Genomic DNA, 21897 nt, shown 5'->3' with positions numbered 1-21897 from the left:
TACAAATGTCCTTCACCATGTTGTGAATACATATAAAGAGACCAGCCAGACCGTAACCTGCTTCTTTACAAAGCTGTTGAAGAGTAATTTCAATGCCAATATGGCCATTTAACATGGGTGTTCATGGGGCTTAATTAGCTTTTTTTGACACTCCAAGAACTGCAGTTTTTTGCGTTCCTGCATAGCCTTCATTTTTCAACACTACACAAAAAGAGGCTGCCGCTTGTTTGTCAGAACAGAAAACTGGTTTAATCCCAGTTGCCTGCAAACAAATAAAGGATATCTTGGAGGTTTAGAATTGCTTTTGTTACCACAGCCAATCACAAATCAAGGAAAACGACTTGACTAATGAACAACTAATCAAATATCACCAAACTGTACAATGTAGATTGTGTTCAATTAGCACCACTTACACAATATTTTAAAATTTTTATCTCACAGTTAATTATCAATGATGATGCTCACGACAACATGCTGCTTATGAAAAACATTCTGAGAAGACTCTGTACAAAGTTGAGAGAAATTGTATCTAGAGGTCGAGTAAACTGCTGTGAGGTCTCCAAACTTTTCCTCTGAAACGTAACTCAACTCTCTCTTACTGAGCACCATTCATTTGAGTATGTTTACTAAGCTACATTTTCAGTCTAACTTCTGCTTTCTTATTTTGTGTTCTTATAGCCTTTTTCAAAAATGGAGAAAAGGAGATAACTTGAGTTGAAATTTTCTCTGTGGTTAAACTGGATCATGTTTATTGATATTGGATGTTAGATTGTAAGTAAGCTTTAAAGCGGGACACCAAAGCTTTTGATTTCTTGTATTCTTGAGTACAGGGGTATTACTCTTTATTTAATTTTCTGTACTGAACTACTTCTGTTATTACTGAATGACAATAGTCTTAAATAGATCTGAAAGTAAAAATGGAAAGCCTTTATATTTCTGTATGTAGTTTGGCCGCAACTGTTATGTTTCTGGTTTGTTGATTTCTCCACAGGGCTTCCTTTCAGAAAGAACCTGAATCAATATTAATATATCCATTAAAATGTGTACATGAAAAACTGTTAATTGAAGCTCAGTGACAAAAAGGCCTCTCTGAATGAGAGTACATTGTACTTATCCTGGAGGCTTATAATTGGGGATTAAGAAACAGCTATTTTGTGCCTGTAATTAAATTCAAGATTTATCCAACTTTCTTTAGAATTAAAGACTACACAAGGGATGCAGGTGACATCAACGAGCCCGCAGACCATCCAGAAGGCCGAGGGAGAGGATGTGACATTGGGCTGCAGGTACACACCGAGTCCTCTTGATAGTGGAGAACTTGACATCGAATGGTCTGTGGTCAGTCCAGACCCCACGGAGAAAGATAAGATGGTGAGATGGGGAATAAGAATGGCTACTTGGTACTTATAATGTATATTCAGGGTTCTATATGTGGGGATTGTAGCAGAGCTTCTGTATAGCTGTGCATGTGTGTGTGTGTCTGACTTTGCCTACTGTCTGGGACACATTTCAGACGTAAGACCAGTTAATTGAGGATGGATTATCAAACTGAGGAAAAAGCCTGCTCCTCCCTTGGGAAAAAAATGATTTTTGGGTCAGTGATTCGGGTAACACTGAGGTTAGCATTACGATAAAGCTCTGGAAATTAATATAAGATAATGTGATGTAAACATGTGCATGTTTGTATGTTAGTGTCTGTGTGTTTCTTTCCAACTTTGAAAACATTTATTAAATCAAAAAAACCTAGATGACCCTGGTCCATTATAAGAAGTAATTTTCCCACAATTTCTGAGGATATATAGTCTGGCGTCATCAGACCAATTCACCAGGGTGAACGGGTCCCCGATCCATTTTCCACAGGGCATTAGCTACGGCCGCATTCAGAAGTACTTCCAAAAGCAATTGGACAGACTTACAACCAATCAGAGTACTAAAGCCTGTGACCTAGTGCACGGCAGAACGAAATGTAAACAGATAGTGGCATGTATTTGCAAATACTTCAAGCAGGTTTAAAACAGATGCCATAGAGGATTCAACAGTCCTCCCTCCGTGGTAGCTGCCATCCTGGTTGTAACTAGTAGTTGGAACTATGATTGGTCTCGTTTATCTGAGATTAGCGGGAAATTATTTAGAATGGCAGTGGCTCCAGACCCACTAGACAGTGAACATGACTAAGAGCTGGCTGATGGGTCTGGAAACGCAATGCTAGAGGACATGCAATTTGTTATCAAATTGTACAACAGAAGGATTCTTGTAATAACAGTCTCTCTTCATTCAATAGGCTAACTTATTGAGACTGAAAATTGGATTCATCACAAATGTAACACAGATATCTTGCTTGAATTTAATATTTTGACATGACCTGCTGTGAACTCACTGGTTTGTTATTCAAGCAATGAATTGGAAATAATTAATAAGTAGTGAAGCAATCCACCCGGTCTCAATTATTTCGGAAAATAAGGAACAGATATAAAGCTCTTCCCAAATTATTTTGCTCCTTCAAATGAGAGGGTATCTTATTCAACATCTGGACTGTATTTGGCTTCATTTGAATTCAGAACATACATTTCCACACAAAGGTTAGAAACCACAAAACAGCCCTCCCACTATGTCAGGTGATAACCGAAAAGAACCTTTAACACATCATATCTATTCAAACTGTACACTTGCCACCATATCCTCATGTGGTGTGCTTATCAAAATCAGAATAATTAAAACACTTGGTGTGGTAAAACTTCCTTCCTCCTTTAAGTTTCACACAAAGAAGTCCTTTGTCCAAGCTGTCTTTCAATCAAATGGGTAATTAGTGCTGGAGCTTGAAAGGCTGTTTGTTTTCCTCATCCCTGGCTTCAGGCTGCAGACATTTGATCACAGTAAATACAGAGATTGATCAGGTCCAGAATGAGATCCTTTAAACAAATGACCAATACCAGGAGTATTGCTTCGTGTACAGGTTAAAGGCTTTGTAGTGCAGGGTAACACATACAGTCTGCTTCTTTGCAACTCTCTTTTAACTTTAAGTCTAAATGTTTATCTGTTGAAAATTCTGAAAAGTTTTTGAAAATGTGTTGGCAAACAATTACCTATTTACACATTGAGGTAGCAGAAATCACTAGTAACATTAGTGCTTATTTGGGGTTTCGTCCTGCCCTCTGAATTAGTATTAAACCACTTTACACCATTCTTTGTGTCTATTTTGTCTCCATGAACAGGGAACAGAAACTTGTTTTGTAGCTGCTAGATTTTCACTTTTTCTTCATCAGCCAGTCATTATTTTGTCTGCATACCTTTTGGTGCCTTGCAGGTAGTGAACAGTTGGTTCATAAAGGCTTGTTTCCTAAAACTAGTGGCCTACTGCCAGTGGCAATGTGGCTGCTGAGCCTGAAAAACAGTATATTCTAAAAAAAAAAATTAGAGCTTGATGGAACTCCTTTAACGTTGTACTAACATTTTGACATTGAAAAAAACGTTAAATGCACATTGGATTGCTTCAGATTAACAAAACGCTTTACCCTCAAATTTACTAACATCTTTTATCCTTTGGGTCTATTTGACCCCAGCAATTTAAACCTCCAGAAATGGATTGTTTCCCAGGTTTATGTTTCAGGTACTTTATGTTTCTTATAGGTCATAACAATGTATGTTATAGTGACCTCAATATCATCCAAAACAACTAAAACAAATGTGTGTAAAATGTTGAAATTTCTTATGTTTTATACAGCTAAAACAGCCTGGGGTCAACTTGACCCCAAGGAACACAGATGCATTTTTTTTTTCAATGGAAATTGGAAAATATCAATATTTTAATTTTATGTTTTCCCAGTTGTCCCCATTAAATGAGGAAAAGTCATGAAATATGAATCCAAAATGATGTTAGTCATTCATTTAGAGATGTTAAACATTGCACGGGGTCCAATTGACCCCAAGGATAATAGGAGGGTTAACTGCGAGTAATATATTGTATCTTAATTAAATCTTATTTTGTTCTCTTTCAGCTCATATCCTACACCAGTGGCACTAAATACATCCACGGTGACAACAGTTTAACAAAAGGGCTTCGTTTTGAAGCTAGTGACCCCTCCCTGGGTGATGCTTCGCTCTCAATATCTCTGCTGTCGTCTGCCCACAGCGCCACCTACCAGTGTAAAGTGAGGAAGTCACCTGGAGTGGACATGCGCAAGGTGACACTGGTGGTAATGGGTAAGTAACTATTTTATCACAATATAGCCTTACTGCAATTATCAATATATTTCAAGGCAGTCGAAGATTGTGACATCACCATATTGGATTAGGTAAATGCCCCTAAAATAGGTGCATGATTAATGTATTATTTTCACTGTCATTTAGATTGGTTTCACTGAGATTAAACAAAGTATGTAATAGTCTTCCGACCATTATTTTACAGAACGATGGAACAGCTGTCAGATTACTATAAAAAACAAACATTACTTAAAAAAATATAAGTACACATTTTAAAGCTTAAACAAACATAACCTGCTTGTGAATGCAAACCTGTTCACATTCAATGCATAGACTGTAAAATAAAAACTTTTATTTTATAAAATAGGCAGCAACTGTCACGTAGGTCTCCATGACCTTGAGACCTCATAAATTTGGTAAAAAAAAATCCAAATTGGCGAGGAAACCTTTTTGGGGATGGACAACATTAGCTTAAAACTGCGTCTTTTGGTCCTGCTGTTTCCTCTTTGTCTGTCCGTACAGCAGGTGGCAACACACACGTAACTACTATCAGCCCCTACTATGAACCAATAAGTTACACAGTATTATCGTTTTCTAATTCTTAGCACAATATCAACATTTCACGACTGTTGACATCACTGTCGGTTATTGCAACAGCTGATACGTTTGTTCCTGGTCAAAGAATGATCGCACCAATCAGCGTTATTTTAGGAGAAAGAGGCAGTAGGGCACGTTTTAGTTGTGCCAGAAGCAAGAAGCAAGTGTAAGCCTGTAAACAATGGCGGCCAGTGAAGAGGTTAGAGTAGATACAGCCATAGTGGTAATTCTAACTTTTTTTTTTAAAAAGTAAAGGCCTTTAATGAGCAAATTTTCTTAACAAAGACGGCAGGAATTGTTTTTTGACATGACAACATGCCTGTCGAGCCTGGGTGACGTAGTTTACTTCTCAGGGACTGTGCAAGCCTGATACATCATTTTTTGCCCCGATTCGCTCGTAATGGACGTGACAGAGCGCTCACCCAGTCACCCTCTGAGTTTTTTTTTGTTGTTTTTGTATTGTTTTTTTTAAAGGCTCTGCCCTTCCCAACACTGTCTGAGGGGGGATGCCAAGACGGATGTGAATATATCCTATGCCATGGATATTTAAAACAGTCTATCTGGTGTGTCAGGTTAATTATTTATATCCATCACCCTTGACAACAGCAACAATAGTTTTATTTTGAGGAAAACACAGCTGTAAATGTCATTTGTTTTTGAATATTTTGGGATGTTTAAGCCTTCGAAATTGTCAGATGCTACCACAGTTCACAGGCAAAGTTCGTCATCAAGTTAAATTTAGAATAAATCAGGAATACTTTATCTTCTGAGACTGCAAACATAACGTCAGTGATTCCATCCTTTATTTTGGAACACTTTGGATTACTCATACAACAATAGACTCAGATGTTTGAATTAAAAAAAAATGTATATCAGCTTGAAGAGAACACCTTGTTTTAGTTGTACAAAAGAACCACTGAGCCACATAGTGAGGAAACTGTTTCATTTTCATCTCACATTGGAAGCCCTTGCTGGATTTGAACCCACAACCATCAGAGGGATAGGCAGGAGCCCTTTCCATCATACTACAGGGCTGAAGCTGCTTGGATGAGCTTACCTTTGTAGGTCTTTTCATTTCACCATTTGTATATTGTACTTCAAAAGCACAGTTATTATAGCAGTGAGAGTAAAGTGTCCTAATTCCATATCCCATGGGCAGTACATGTCAGGGATTTGAGCACAGGATGCTTGCATGGAAAAGTGGCCATCATATCCACAACACCACAGAGCTGCCTAGCAGTGATTGCCTTTTTAGGTCTTTTCATTCAACCACTTTGGTGTAGTTGTTTAAACATACAGCTCAACCACATTGTGAGGAACCTGTTTCATTTTCATCTCACATTGAAAACCCTCACTGGGATTTGAACCCACAACCATCAGAGTGTAAGGCAGGAGCACTTCCCATCAAATTACAGGGGTGCTTGGATGAGCTTACTTTTGCAGCTATTTTTCATTCTACCATTTGTATGTCATAATTCAAAAGCACAGGTAAAAGTACCTATTAATGCTACTTCAATCAGGAGAGACAGTGTTTGAAGATTAAATGTTATTTATTACAACTTAATGAATAATGAAACTTAACAGAAATATTTGGCGTAAGGACTCTATGGGGATAATTTTGTGAGCATAGGATGTGTGAATTTGGCAGCAGAAGAAATCCCCCCTAGAGTCCAGACTCTGGTGGTGGTGGTTCATGAATCCTAGGAATTGAAGACTTGTGGAGACCAGGGGTGCTTCTCAAAGAATCTAAACAACCATCCTCACGTCTCTTCCTCGCGTCTCTGCCTCGCGTCTTAGTCCTGCCCACCAGAGATGTGAGGAAATGAAACCAGGGGAGAGAGGAACGAGGAGATTTTTATTTAGAGAAATGAGACGTCCTCTCCTCCGGAGCAAGTTAAAATGGCGCGTCAGTAAGTACTTCCGGTTCGAGCGAGGAGACTGCAGTTTAGAGCTTTGAGAAGCACCCCAGGTGGAGATGGGGAGGTGGAGGGGTGGGCACCATCAATGCAAATTAGGAACTATCTGGAGAGAGAGACACATTTAAAAAGGCAGCAGAAAGTTGATAGGCTGACAATAAGGATGTGCCACTGAGCTATTGGATGACAGCCGCCGCTGATTAACCAATGACAGCTCCGGAGCATGCAGCTGGAAGTGGGTGAGCTATTGAACGTGGGAGAGGAAAGTTAAACAACTGCTGTGATTGCTTTTGCAGTCTTCCTGTCTGAACTTTCGCTAGAGCTACATTTATTTTTTTATTTTTTAAATAGGAATTTATCAGCACCTTAATTATTCGGTACAAAGGAGAGCATATGTGAGCTAAAATAAATAGCCTAAATAAAGCTAATCAAGGCTTTTTGAAGTGTAAACCACACAGCATAGCCCTTACTTACACTACCAGTCAAAAGTTTGGAAACACCTTCTCATTCAATTAGTTTATTTTAATTATTTTAAACACTGTAGAGTAATACTGAAGGCATCAAAACTATGAAAGAACATACATTAAATTATTTAATTAACAAAAAAGTGTTAAACAAATCAGAATATGTTTTATATTTTAGATTCTGTAAAGTAGCCCCCTTTTTCGTTCACGACAGCTTTGCACACTCTTGGTATTCTCTCAGTCTGCTTCATGAAGTGGTCTCCTGAAATGGTTTCTAATTAACATGAGCCTTGTCAAGAGTTCATTTGTAGAATGACTTGCCATCTTAATGTGTTTGAGACCATCAGTTGTGTTGTTCAGAGGTAGGGTTAGCACACAATGGATAGCTCAATTTGACTACTGTTGTAATCCATATTATGGAAAAAAAACCCACATTATTTCATAGTTTTGATGTCTTCAGTATTGATCTTCAATGTCAAAAATAATTCAAATACATACAAACCATTGCATGAGAAGGTGTGTCCAAACTTTTGACCAGTAGTGTGCAAACCAACATGTTCCTACTCTATGGAGGAGCAGCCAGTATATAACAGAAGAAGCATAAATGCCATGGTGGGTTCAACAGGTATTAACAAAATAAAATAAAGAGCCGTCATTTAGTTGAGAGCCTAAAGCAGAGAGAAGCATCACAGAGGAAGTAAACAGACAATACTCACACAACAACAGCTGCAACCCACAGGCACATGCATTAAAGCATAACAGCCTGCACTCACAGCACTGTATAGGGCACACTAACAACAAAATGCTGTGTTGCTAGGCAACACAGAGGATGTTGTGTTTTCAGCTGGTGAGAGATAAATCAGTTGAGTTTGTTGTTGTTTTTTTCAATTCATTGTATCATATTTCTTCCTCAAAATTGGCTATATACACTAGCAGGCAAAAGTTTGGACACACCTTCTCATTCAATGGTTTTTATTTATTAGACTTATTTTCAACATTGTAGGTTAATACTGAAGACATCAAAACTATGACATAATCTGGTTTTGCCATAATATGGATTACAACAGTATAGTCAAATAGGACTATCCATTGTGTACTAGCCCTACCTCTGAAGAACACAACTGATAGTTTCAAACACATTAAGATGGCAAGTCATTCTACAAATGAACTCTTGACAAGGCTCATGTTAATTAGAAACCATTCCAGGAGACCACTTCATGAAGTAGACTGAGAGAATACCAAAGAAGGCAAAGATGCCATCAGGGCCAAATAGAGTAGAATAGAATAGAATGTACTTTGTTAATCCCTGAAGGGAAATTCAGGTATCTGGCAGATACAATTATAAAAAATCACATAAAATAAGTAATTCAGGTGTCTGTCAGCTCATCTCCCATTGGCTAGAAAGTTATGGCCAGCTCTTTTCACTAGTTTGTCCAGTCGCCTCACATCCTTGGGTTTTATACTGCTTCCCCAGCAGACTGACATAGAATAACACACTTGCCACCACAGACTGATAAAAGACCTGCAGCATCTTACTGTAGATGTGTAAGGATCTGAGCCTCCTTAAGAAAAAGAGGCAGCTCTGCCCCTTCCTGTAGAGTGCATCTGTGTTAAGGGACCAACTTGTTGTCCAGGTGTACACCTAGATATTTGTAGGTTGGCACCACCTCAATCAAAGAGGGCTACTTTAAAGAACCTAAAATATAAAACATATTTTTGTTTGTTTAATACTGTTTTGTTAATTAAATAATTCCCTATGTGTTCTTTCACAGTTTGATGTCTTCAGCATTAATCTACAATGTTGAAAATAACTTAAATAAATAAAAACCATTGAATGAGAAGGTGTGTCCAAACTTGTATAACACATGAGTACTTTCCATTTGTGAACACACCATAATATAACCGGTTCCCTGAAGCTCCTTTCATACATGCACTCAGGACCTTCTTGGATAATGTCAGGACAATCAGGACCTAAACTTTTCATCAGTCACCTCTCAGGCATGTTCCTCGCAGATGTAGAGTGTCAAAGTTGGAAGTTCTTTTAAAGCTCAAAATAATCTGTTAGTTTTAAGTGGTAGTGGTAGAGGTGGGGTGGGCATTTATGAGGAGGAGTCTTATGTAATTGTGACAGTTGCAACTGACAACATGTAAAAGTACGTGTCTGTAATACAAACCTCACAGCAGAAAACAATGTACAGTCAAGCGGGGCGAGCAGTAAAGAGTATATAGCAGAGAAACTCCGCTCAATGTGAACAACATCATCTCTCGCCCACTCACTCTTAGTAATTTCCAAACTATTAATGCTGTGTTCATACATCAGCTCAGTCCAACTTTACACCCACACTTTACTAAAGGGCTGACAGGAAAAGTCTGCAGAAGGTCGTGGTGAATAGATTCACACGTGCACCCCTCCTGGGCAGTCAGGAGATTTTAAAAAGTGCATTGCTCGTTTGAAAGAGGCTTATGTCTCTCTGTCCCAATGAGACTGAAGCAAACTTTTGAAATATATGAACAATCAAAAATCACAACGACATAGCTTATTAAGAAAGAAATGAACAGACATGCCTCTAAGACCTCCCTGCTCCTGAGTTACAGGCGGCTGTGGCTCTGTAGAGTCAGTTGTCTCTAAATCGGAAGGTTGGGGGTTCGATCCATAGACTGTATGAATAATGGATGCAGTATCCGTAAAGTCACCCATCTCTTCCTGAGCGCTGTTTTGAAGAAAATTGTCGGCGGGAGCCATATTGGTAATGCTAAACGCAACCTAACTTAGTGTGAGGTAAAGAGGCAGGGTTTGAGCCTCCTAGCCAACAGCTAAGTGTCCCCGCCTGTCAATCAATTCAGTCATGTCCTTACATGGGCAAAACTGGTAATCTTAATATCTTCTGAAGTGTCGCGTTAGAAAAAAATTCACCCCCCATACAGTGTGTACTGTTTCTTTGAACCAGGCTGTAAACATGTTTATTTCTGCTGTAAAGATCGTCTTTTTGTAATTGGGTGTTAATGTGATTTCCGGTGTTTCTGCAGCCAGCCTTCATATTTTGAGACCGGAGGTTGCCGCTTGGTTCGATCCCATGTCCAGCTGTCCATAAGATGAAGTGTCCTTGGGCAAGACCCCGGTCTGCTGTGTCAGCAGTGTGTGAATGGGATTAGTTAAGAGTGGTGAGCACTTTCCATAGCAACCTCTGCCATCACTGTTTGAATGTGGCGTGAATGGATGAATGTGGCACGTAATGTAAAAGTGCCTTTAGTGATCGGAGGCCTTGAGAAAGTGCAGAATAAATACAGTCTATTTTTAAGTTAGGACTGCAGATGGATTGACACTGAGCATCTTTGTCACATCCAGAATCACATGCTGGCCTTCAAACACAGATGCATTTGATTGATGTCAGTGTAAGCATGCTATTCACTTTAGTTTTTTTCATTAAACCTAGGATAAATGCCTTTTTTCATTTTAGTGCACAGTTTAAAAACAGAGAGCTAGCTGTAGCTTTCCCTCTATGCAGCTGTCACAGGCTTTTACTGGTCAGGTTTCATTCTGTAGAGGAAAAAAGCTTTTATTCAATAAAGATTTGCTCTCTTTGTTTGAGTCAAACCGCGCAACTCTTTCAAATGCTCCACCCACCAATCTGAAAAGAAAAGAAAAACAAACGTCTAACATTAAAACAGAAAAAGATTCCTTCCCATCTTCTAAACATTCCTAACATTCTTTGCCCAATCCGGCAGATTTAAACATTCATAACTCAATGTTCATTTGCTAGCTTTGGACCTTACAGAGACTGCTCTATCTGCTGATGAAACAAACTGACAAAGGTATCCTGGTAGAGATAGATGTGGTCTCGGTTTTGACCACAGGGATTAAGAAAATACATCCAAGAAAGAAAGCTTTAAAAGAGCTATGTGGAACTGATACAGATTGAGCAGTTGATTAGACGCTGAAGAAAGCCTGCAGTAATTTGAAATGACACCTCACTTTAAGCCATTTGTCAGTGTATTCAGTCTTAAAGTTTGCCACAAGGTTAAAGTAATTTGCTTGATTCTTGTCCAGCTCATCTTAACTGAAAAGCATGAGCAGACACCAGGGTGCTGGAGGAGGCCACCTCATTGGCAGATTTATTTATTATGATTTTATGACTGAATAAAAACGTAACTCTGTGACGTCTTATGACCAAGCAAATAGTTGTCCAAGTTTAAAAATAACTTCCTTTTGGAGATACTTGGAAGCCAAATTAAGTTGATTGAATAAAAAAGCCTGTGAGGATGTAGTCTAAAGGAATAATTGATGATTTTATCTGATGTGACTTACATTTTCTTTAGGGAAACTCAGCAATCAGAGTCACAGGCCAAGGGAGCAGAGGTGTCATGAAGTTTCATCAAGTTAAACATAATCCCATCATGCATTTAGTAAATTAAAAGGTGTCATACTGCAAAACAGGATTCTGAATTGATAGGCCTTAGCTTTACATTATTTGAAAGCTAACCATAAATGGACTAAGCCTAACCATTTGAGTGACTAAATGATCAAAACGATGGCCTAAAGCAGGGGTTCCCAAAGTGTGGGTCAGAAAGTTCAGAGTTAGTGAACAGTTAATTATCAGAAGCATCAGTAGCATAGGTTAAACCAAAACAGCACAGAAAACACAGTCACATGCTCATATAGGTAGGCTAATTTTCTGCAGACCAGCTAAATGAAGCCACATTACATGATTTTGAGGGAAAGTGGGGGTCGCAAGTTCTTGGCACCTATATTTTGGGGGTCAAGGGCTGAAAAGAGTGGGAACGCCTGCCCTAAATAAGTGGGTTTCTTTTTTTAATACAATCATAATTTACCTTATTTTACCCTTTCCATTAAATCTTATCTGAATAATCTATTTCTACATCTATTTTGACCCTGTGTTATTGTGGTGCACCTTTTCACAATCAATCTGTCTGTCATGACGTCAAATAAGGTGTTTGTTATCTTTTCAAAGAATAGTGTTTCTTTAGCAGTGAAATTAAATACATTATAAATAATGTAAATATATTGATAACGTTTCCACTATGCAACAGTCATATCCACTTCTCAGTTAATTTTGTTCACTTTGGTTTCAATTACATATGAAATGTGCATTACAATGTAAAATGCCCACTGCACATAAAATAGTTATTTGCTTTCAACATTATCTGGACTGCTAAAAGAAATAACATCCTCAAACTTTTACATCTACAACTAATTTGACTTAGGATATTCCACATAATTATAGCAGTGGTTCCTGAGTTTATTCTTCAGGGGGCCCTGTTTGGTAAATGAAAATATTTTCAAGTCTCCCATGGGCATACACATCTACACAGAAATCTTTGGACGCAAGTTCCTGCATCTTTTAAATTATTTGCAAATACTGAATTGCAACTTCAGTGTGTGACATCAAACTAAGAAGCAACAAGCCACTTCTACGAAGGGAGCAATTGAAAATGACTGCAACACACAACTTCTAATTTTTAATGTGTGGGCAGCCCACTGTTGGTGGTGGTCAAGCCAGAGCTAGGTATGACTTGTTACATTTTTTTGTTTGCTTTAGCAGTAGGTGTAGATTCATTGACAGCCTTGAAATGACTTGGCAGTCTTTTTGTAAAATTGGCCATGCTTTACCAGCAGTGAGGAACTTTGAGCATTGTTTTTAATAAGTATGGCCACGCTCCCTAGTCATAACTTTGTGTCCCCCAAGTTTGAGAAACATAGACTTATATTCAGATTCAAAAGTGTTAGTGTTTAAGGCCTTCATGTCTGACATCTCAGAGTTATGTTGAATGACAGTTTTTGACCAAAGGCTGATTTTTTATTGTCAACTTTAGCTGACAATGTAGTGTTTATATCGAGTGTTTTCAAGTGCTTCTTTCTCACACTTCATCAGATGAAAATCAGCAAACTGTTAAATTGCAAGGTCTTGCATATAATTTGAAAGTATAAAGCAATTTCCATGCTGTAGAGTCATTTAATATTCTCCAGAGAATGGGTGAACAGCATCCCTTTTTGATTCAAAATGAAAAGAAAATACTAACGTGTGAAGTTGTAAGGTTTAGTGAACACTTTAGTTTCATGTGACATAATCGATCTAACCTCAATCACAACAAATGTCTGTAACCTTTGCCATCTTCATGATTGCACACATTTCCATGTTGTCTTATCATCATGCTAACATAGAATTTGATGTCCAGATATTCATATTACATATTACATTCATTTTACATAACTTGTGCTTTATCTAAATGAAAAAAAATGAGCCATATTTGGGCCTATATGGTGTCAATCTGTCAAACGGAAGTCAAGGTAAAAAATACTGCACTGCAATTTAATCCTAAAGCTGTAAAGCTGTAGTGTTTTTCAGAGAAGTGGAATGGAAATGGCAGCATGAAATTATCCATTTGTTGTTTGATTCCAGCCAAGCCGTCTGTGCCTAAATGCTGGGTGGAGGGAGGGGAGCTGGTTGGGGAGCCTGTGTCTCTGCGCTGCAAGTCTGCAACAGGCTCCACTCCCTTAAAATACTCATGGAGGAGAGAGATTGGGGGACCTATCCCTGCTGCAGCCACACAGAGTAAGTGTGACCTCTGCTGACGCCGTGATGCTACTGCATGTCAAAGAGGGATGAAGAAATGTAGTGTGAGCGTGTGTGTGTGTGTGTGTGTGTGTGTGTGTGTGTGTGTGTGTGTGTGTGTGTGTGTGTGTGTGTGTGTGCGTGTGTGTGTGTGTGTGTGTGTGTGTGTGTGTGTGTGTGTGTGTGTGTGTGTTGGGCTGGGGGCTGGGGACTACTGGTATCAGGGTACTTAAATCAGGAGAGACACAGTTTGAAGATTAAATGTTATTTATTACAACTTAATGAATAATGAAACTTGACAGAAATCTTTGGCGTAAGGACTCTATGGGGATCATTTTGTGAGCGTAGAATGTATGAATTTGGCAGCAGAAGAAATCCCCCTTGAGTCCAGACACTGGTGGTGGTGGTCAATTCTAGGAATTGAAGAGTTTGCGGAGACCAGGTGGAGATGGGGAGATGGGGAGGTGGAGGGGTGCACACCATCAATGCAAGAAGGAACTATCAGGAGAGAGAGACACATTTAAAAAGACAGCAGAAAGTTGATAGGCTGAAGATAAGGGTGTGCCACTGAGCCATTGGATGACAGCCGCCACTGATTAACCAATGACAGCTCTGGAGCATGCAGCTAGAAGCAGTTAGTTAGTTAAACAACTGCTGTGATTGCTTTTATAGTCTTTCTGTCTGAACTTTCGCTAGAGCTACATTTAATTCTTTGTATGCAAAACTCAATTTCTCATCCAAACAAGCATTTTTTTCTTAGGATAGATGACAACACTGTAGGTGAACAGTTTTATTGATTAATCTGCCATGCAAACAGCAGGAGACCACACCTGCTAGCAGCTGTAGCTAACGTACCAAACACCATCTAGCTAGCAGAGCTATACTGTTATTAGTTCAGGATAAACAGCATAAAACAGAAGTAGCTTACTTCGAGATATCCATGCTAGCTTAACATACTGTATTAAGGCAGATCAGTTAGACAGTCTCCTTTGTCATCCTTCGCCATGTATAGATTATCCTGCATGCCAAGAATCCCCTTTGGTTCTCCTGCATAGTTTACAGTCTGACCTGGGAGCTGAGTATGGAGGTGAAATTTAGAGACAACGCGTAAGAGCGGATTGTTTGCTGCACTTGCATAATAATATCTGTTTTATAGAGATAAGGCAAAGCTAAACTGTCATCAGATGAATACCAATAAGAGCCAAGATTGCATCATGCCGATCTGTTCTGCTTCTAGTGGTCTCCACACTGACTGTTTTTCTGTCTATAGAGGGAATGCCAGACAGATTCTGCATTATCTGCATGTTGCTTCTCACAGATTCAGAGCATGTTAGCTTTTCCTTTTTCATTAGAAGCAAGAAACAAAATGTACAACAGTAAGTGTTAATACAGGGATGGTCGTCTTTAAGGGGATCTTGTGGAAAAGCTGATGTTCTTCAATAAAACGTTTTTATGTGAAAAGGTTTAGTGTTTGCTTAGCGCCATTTTAACTCTTCTACTCTTATAGAAACACTTATCACTCCTTTCTGAGGTTTCCTCAACTAAGCTCCTTGTGTGTTCAGCACATGTTCAGTACATGAGTTAATCTGTGTTTGTGGGTGTGTGTGTGTGTTCTCTCAGACAGCGTGACAGGGGAACTGAAAATCAGCAACCACTCACAGAGCTTTGCAGGAATCTACCTTTGTGAGGCGAACAATGCAGTTGGAGTGGAGCACTGCAGGATCAACCTAAAAGCGAGCAAACGTGAGGAAAGCACACCCCCACACAAACCCTACAGTCCACATATATCACGCATGACGCACTCATGTGATCACTAAAGACCCACATCTCATCCTGTTTGGGCTTCTCTCTTTGTAGTTGTGCCACTACCCCTCCGGTGCTCCAGTTTCCACTCTCAGGAATTGAACTGTGCCGCTCAGAAACATCACTGTGTTATCTTATTATGTTGTCTAACGATGTCAGGAGAAGGTCGGAGTGGAGTCAGAAAATCACTTTAATCACAATAGAGAAACTGTTTTCGGCCCTCTGCTTTTCATCTCTGACTTCCTGCGGTTGAGTCACTCATAAGTGATAGTAAAAAGATACTGCTGCCTCGTACGTCAACAGATCCTATTAGCTCTGTAAAGTGTAAATGAGACTAAAAATGACAGGAACAGAAAATAGGTGGACTCATTAAAACCACCTACGAACAAGACGGAGAGCAGAGAAATAGCAGAGCTGTCTCACAGGGAATGAATCTAGGGACTGTAAGTGTACCAGAAGGAGCACAGTCGGTGATTTAGTAGAACATTATGGGATAAATCATATCTAGGTTAAGACTCAAACAGGCGCTCTTCTTTCCGTGGATCCATAAAATAAGTTTGTCTTCGTGTACCTTATGATCAATGTAGCAGACTCCCATATTACATCTTGTCGAGTCCGTAACTTCTGCTCCTTGTGCGCGGGTCTTCGGCTGTAGGCGGGGAATCACTCATTTTCATGTGGGATGCTCTCCTAGACCAGCGGCTTCAACCACAGGATCTCCAAAATAATTTACAAGATGTTATCTAATGTGATTAAGTTTGCTACCCAAATTCACCTTCCTGTTTTCCGGATGATCGTGACTGTTAGATAAAAAAGTTATTCAATGCATCATGGGACAAAAAATGAGAGAGAGAGAGATAAGTATTTATATGTTTAAATCTAAAAGTGTGCTCTCTTAAATGTCATGGAGAAGAAACAAAGTTATCAAAGCAATGCAGAAAAAAATGCTGTCCCAAAGAATTTACAGAGGTTCTCATAGCAGCCAGCAGTAGCCACAGGATGAGGCTGCATTAGGGATATAGAAATAGTTTCGCACAGAAAACATTGAATTAAAAAAGCTGTTTTTACACACACTGTTCAGTTTAGAAATATATATAAAGTGTTCCGTTTTGAGCATCAAGGTTCCAGTAGGTACATGATGTCTAGTCTCAATCAAATGGCAACCTCTGGCTGCGAGAATTGAAGCCAATGCGGATGTGTTAAAAACTGCAGTTCATCAAGTGTCAGCTTGAGGCTGGCTCTTGAAGTACCAGAAAAGCTGTTTAAAAAAGCCGATCTTTACAGCAGAAATAAACATGTTTACAGCCTGATACACAAAATGAGTGTAATCTGGATAGCTCATTTCTTGATCTGCACACACTGTATGGGGGGTGAATTTTTTCATAATACGGCAATTTCGAAGATATTAAGATTACGAGTCTTCCAATGAGAGGCACGGCTGACTTGATTGACAGGTGGGAACACTGTAGCTGTTGGCTAGGAGGCTCAAAGCCCACCTCTTTACATCACACTCGCTCAACAGCAGTTATGTTGAGTTCAACATTTCCAATATGGCGTTCGCCGACGATTGGCTTCAAAACACCGCTTCAGAAACAGATGGGTGACGTCATGGATACTACGTCCATAATTTATACAGTCTATGGTCTGAACAGAGACATGCTTGCTGTATCCAGTCCTTGTGCACACTTCTGGCTACAACTTCATAGATAGCAGAAAGAAGACTATACCTCTACAAGTGTTATGCTTTTATATTTATACTCTTCTGTGACTCTAAAGTAGTTTTTTTTTCTTGTTTTTAATGAGAAGTTGACATTTCAGCAATCTATGATTTTCTCTGCATATTGGAAATACAGTGTGCGTTGAAGTGTTGTGAGGAGATGTTATTTAGCTTTAAAGGTTTACATGGCAGATGAGCCTGGATCCAGAGCACTGGAGAATAAGAATAATAGAGTATAATGAATTCTTCGCACTCTCTTCTTTCCTGCCACAGAGCTTCTGAGGGAATAATTCCTTGTTATTCATACTGATTTCACAGCTCCAAACAGAGCAGCAGTGATAGTCGGCACCGTCGTGGGTTCCCTGCTCCTCATCTTCATCCTCCTGGTCTTCATTGTGCTTTTATACTGGAAGCTGAGCAGCAGACGTCGCTATGAAAAGGAGTTTTCCAATGAGATCAGGTACGGTGCAGCTCTTGCAGCTCCAGCAGAGATATCAGTGAACAGTTGAAGGTGTCGGCAGCTTGACGGTTAGATAAGTGAGCCGCTGCGAGGGGGGAGCAAATCCACACACTGTCTGACAAGTTTCTCCTACTGTTCATCCATCACCAAAAAAAAAGCCCCAAGAGTGAGAAACTTCTGCCTCTGTTAGCGTTGAGTAGTGCTGTCGAATTACAAGTTCATGTTGAAGGAAGGGTATGAACATTTGGTCAAAACATTACTGTGCTTGCTATGACTGGGTTTTTTTTTTATCAGCATACATACGTATAATATTATTAACTTTTAAGACAAGTGAGAACAGACTACAAAAGCGAGACATCAACAACAAACCTTAGAAGACGGAGAGGCAATTATAAATGTGTGGTATGAAACAACATGCATCAAAGCCATTCAGATAAGGGAACAAATCCAAAAGTTAACATTAGAAGAGTGATTCATGTACATCACATTTAAAAGGCAGAAAATTAGCTTAAGACTTCTTTTAGATAACACAAGTCTAGACTACTTCGATGTTGTTATGCAAACGTCATGGTGTTATTTAATTCCTCACACACTAAAGAGAGTCCTCCACACTCTCCTATGAAGCCTCACAACGTGCAGAACAATTGAGATTTCATGTGTTGTGCAAAACAATCTGATTTTCCTCAGGTAGATAATGATGCAAATATAACTGCTGACATAAATAACCTCAGTTCTGCAGCATGCTGCATCTGAAAGCCTGAGTGGGATTCATTAAAAGTTACCAGCACTTTTATCTTGTTGCTCTCTTCCATCTCTCTTCATAGTCAAAAACATAAGAGGCTCGCTAGTGTCAACAAACACTCTCAGTTGTTCTTGCGTTCAACTTGCAGCATTAATGTACTCTTATTAAGTCTTGAGAAAACTTGGGAAGTGACATTTCCAAATTCTTGCTTCTGATTTTAATAGATTTTCTTGGATACAACTGCAGTATATACAGTTTGTGTCTAGCTTTCAATCGATCGATCAGTTTCTGTTCATACAGCACCAAATCATGACAAGAGTTATCTACTGACACTTCACATCTAGAGCAGATCTAAACTGTGCTTCTTTTCCATACACTAAAAAACAAGCAATCTCACTAAGTCCTTGGCAACATTGACACCTTTCAGCAGAACTAGACTCTGGGTGGACCGGCATCTGCCTGGACTAGTTGAGTTGAACCGTGACATACATTAAGCAAACATACTACATGTTAAACCCACTGATGATTCTGATTTGTATCCCTGAACTCTTAAGTGAGCAGGAATAACGAGCAGGCGTACGGGAGAGAAAAAGTTTGATATTTTGGAACGCATCCTTTTTTCCTTAGAGATTGATCCAATTTGCATAAATATCTTCTAAAATTGAAGCTAAAACAGTAACTAAACCTGCCTGCCAGAACCAAAGTGTACAATGACAATTTGCCTTTTTTCGTTACGGTTTATCTGCCAGACGGTTTCATCAGCTCTGAGCAGTTCCCAGGCAACCAGGAGGTATTTTAGCAGTTGCTGTGCCTTACAAATAAAAACACTGCAACACAAACTACCCCAAATGGCCATTTTATTTCAGCTCCATTCAAGCCAAACTAAGAAGTGACACATTGTGCATTGATTTGTGAACTGCAGAGTTCACTGCTAGTCAGTGTTTTTTGCCACCATTTCACAAAAGGTAGTCCAGCTGTTTCTGTCCAGCTGTTTCACTTTTGTCAAGTCTTTGTGCTGTGCTTTTATGAGGCTGGGAGTTGCTTTAGGAGTGACCAAGAGGTACAAAAGAAGTATTAAGCTTTTATTTAATTCATTCAGCTCTACAGGCTTCAGTGTGTGACAACACTTTCCTTTTTTAAGACATTTCTTTGAAGGGATTTATTAACCTTTTTTTTTAGGAAAAATTCATATCAAGAGAGTTTTGACAACTTTTAACCTGCTGGAACTACTTCTGTCCCCAGGACTAAATGTCACTTGCTGTTGTATGCAATTCAAAAGTGACCTCAAGCTCTGCTTAAACGGGTTATACAGTTAAGCTAACATCAGAAATAAAATCAAAGAGATGGATGATTGTTTGGGACTGTTAACTTTCTGTTCTGGAGGCTCAATTAGGCCTGGACCCTGCATTATTAATGTAAATCCTACAAAGATCTTAGGGTAGATTCCTTCAGTGGAAATGTGGCTTTTTGTATTCCGCTTATTGACCAGGGTTGTTGTCAAATCGGCAAACCTCAAGCCTGAGTCGAGTCTCAGGTCCTCTTTGTTCGCGTCCAAGTTGAGTCCTCGTCACGAGAGAAGTATCCGAGCGAAGTCTAAGTTGAGTCCCCATCACCAGAAGAATTACTTCTCTTAATGAGTGGACAGTCATTGATTCTGCTGCAATGGTATCACAACAGAAGTCCAAGCTGCAGACAGATGTCTATTTGAACTTGTCTCCTTCCTCTACACATTATTTTACATACCCAACATGTTGCTTTGCTCTTGCTTTCACTTCATTTAGAATCTTTGAAACCAAAACGCACAATTTGTAGTGTCTCTTTATCCTGGCAGTAACTGTTGCTGAATAAGATGACATGTAAGAACATCTAAAACAGTCTATATCAATATGTAAGTCAGAGTCCTCTGCTCTATGTTCTAAGTCCTGATGCAGTCAAAGCTCAAGTCAGAGTTCTAATCCGAGTCATCAGTGCTCAAAACAATCATTGACAGCATACATTTCCTGCCTTGGTCATGCCTTCTCTCACATTCCCATCCTACAAACTTTGGAAGTATATTGTATTGTCTTTAGACCAAGCAGCAACCTCTGGTCTAAAAATATGAAGCCCATGGGGAAGTGTCATAAACTGCAATCCATCTAGCATCTGCTTGAGGCTGGCTGCAGAAACACCGAAAACCACATACACACCATTTCAAAGAACACAATTTTTAAATATGCATTAATAAACATGTTTACAGCCTTGTTAAAAAAACTGCTTGGGTCTACTTAGCTAATTTCTCTATCGGCACACACTGTACGGGGGTGAATTTTTTCACGACAGTTCATAAGATATTAAGATTATGAGTTTTTGCCCAAATAAGGACATGACTGACTTGACTGACAGGCGGGAACACGTAGCTGTTGGCTCAAACCCTGCCTCTTTACCGCACACTGAGGCTGTTTCCGAAACCGCCTGCTATAGTAGCAGTACGTACTGATTTTGCCAAAATTCAGTATGTAGTAAGTAGTATGTGAACAAGAGCAAAATCTGCAGTAAGCCAAAACTCCCCGGATGTCGTACTGAATCCGGAAAATTTCACAGCATGCATCGGACCAGTCTGCCTCGCGTACTGTTTCCCATAATGCACAGCGCTCGTTCCGCTTTTTCTTTTTCCTTCTTTTTTGACGGGAGGAAATCCGTTTTTGGGTGCTGTGAAAGTTATTGAATTCCATATAAACCACTTCTTAACTTTTTAAATCATAAATGGATGCTAAAGAAGCAGTTTCGCTATTAGCTTGGCCGTTGTTTACTTCCGCTTTCCGAAACCGGAAATCTAGTGACGTCTGGCTCAGCGTACTGCAACAAAGATCGAACAGAATAGTAATACTACATACTAAATTCAAACGCAGCATGTAGTAGGCAATACCTACTGCCTACTACATTAGTAAGTAGTATGTAGCAGGCCGTTTCGGAAACAGCCTAAGCTTGGTTGAGTTCAGCATTTCCAATATGGCTCCCACCGACAATTGGCTTCAAAACAGCACTCAGGAACAGATGGGTGACGTCAAGGATACTACGTCCATTATTTAAACAGTCTATGCTTTAGACGCATGTTCAATGGAGGTGAGGGCTTTGTCTTTGTTTATTAAACATGTCGGAACCATTAGAATTTTCACCCATGCAGCTCAGAGAATATAACTCTTGACTAAATGAGTATCCTAAAATAGTGTTCAGAGAAATAAACCATAACATTACCCTCATGGACCGATGTTATTGCACTTTTGCAATATGATTGTTTCTGACATTGCACCAAGGTGAATTAAAGCTTCTATCTGTGACGTTCAGCTCCCTTTATAACAACCCATAACCATTGGGTTCAAACATTAGAGGGAAAATAATGGCTGTTGGTTCTTTGGGGGTTCTGTTATGGGAGTGAGCATTAGTTTA

At 39.4% G+C, this 21897-nt stretch overlaps 1 protein-coding gene across 1 annotated transcript in view; it reads left to right on the top strand.

The window, feature by feature from the left end:
* The window catches only part of vsig8a (V-set and immunoglobulin domain containing 8a), a 31098-nt gene that overhangs the window by 446 nt on the left and 8755 nt on the right, over positions 1 to 21897 (top strand). Inside the window, exons 2-6 of the mRNA XM_034709034.1 lie at positions 1196 to 1371; positions 3996 to 4200; positions 13597 to 13749; positions 15370 to 15492; positions 17588 to 17729. Of these exons, the coding sequence (XP_034564925.1) occupies positions 1196 to 1371; positions 3996 to 4200; positions 13597 to 13749; positions 15370 to 15492; positions 17588 to 17729 (799 nt within the window). The remainder of the gene's footprint in view (positions 1 to 1195; positions 1372 to 3995; positions 4201 to 13596; positions 13750 to 15369; positions 15493 to 17587; positions 17730 to 21897) is intronic.

Source organism: Notolabrus celidotus, chromosome 19, assembly GCF_009762535.1.
Source record: "Notolabrus celidotus isolate fNotCel1 chromosome 19, fNotCel1.pri, whole genome shotgun sequence".
NCBI lineage: Eukaryota > Metazoa > Chordata > Actinopteri > Labriformes > Labridae > Notolabrus > Notolabrus celidotus.
This window is presented reverse-complemented; position numbering and strand designations above follow the sequence as displayed.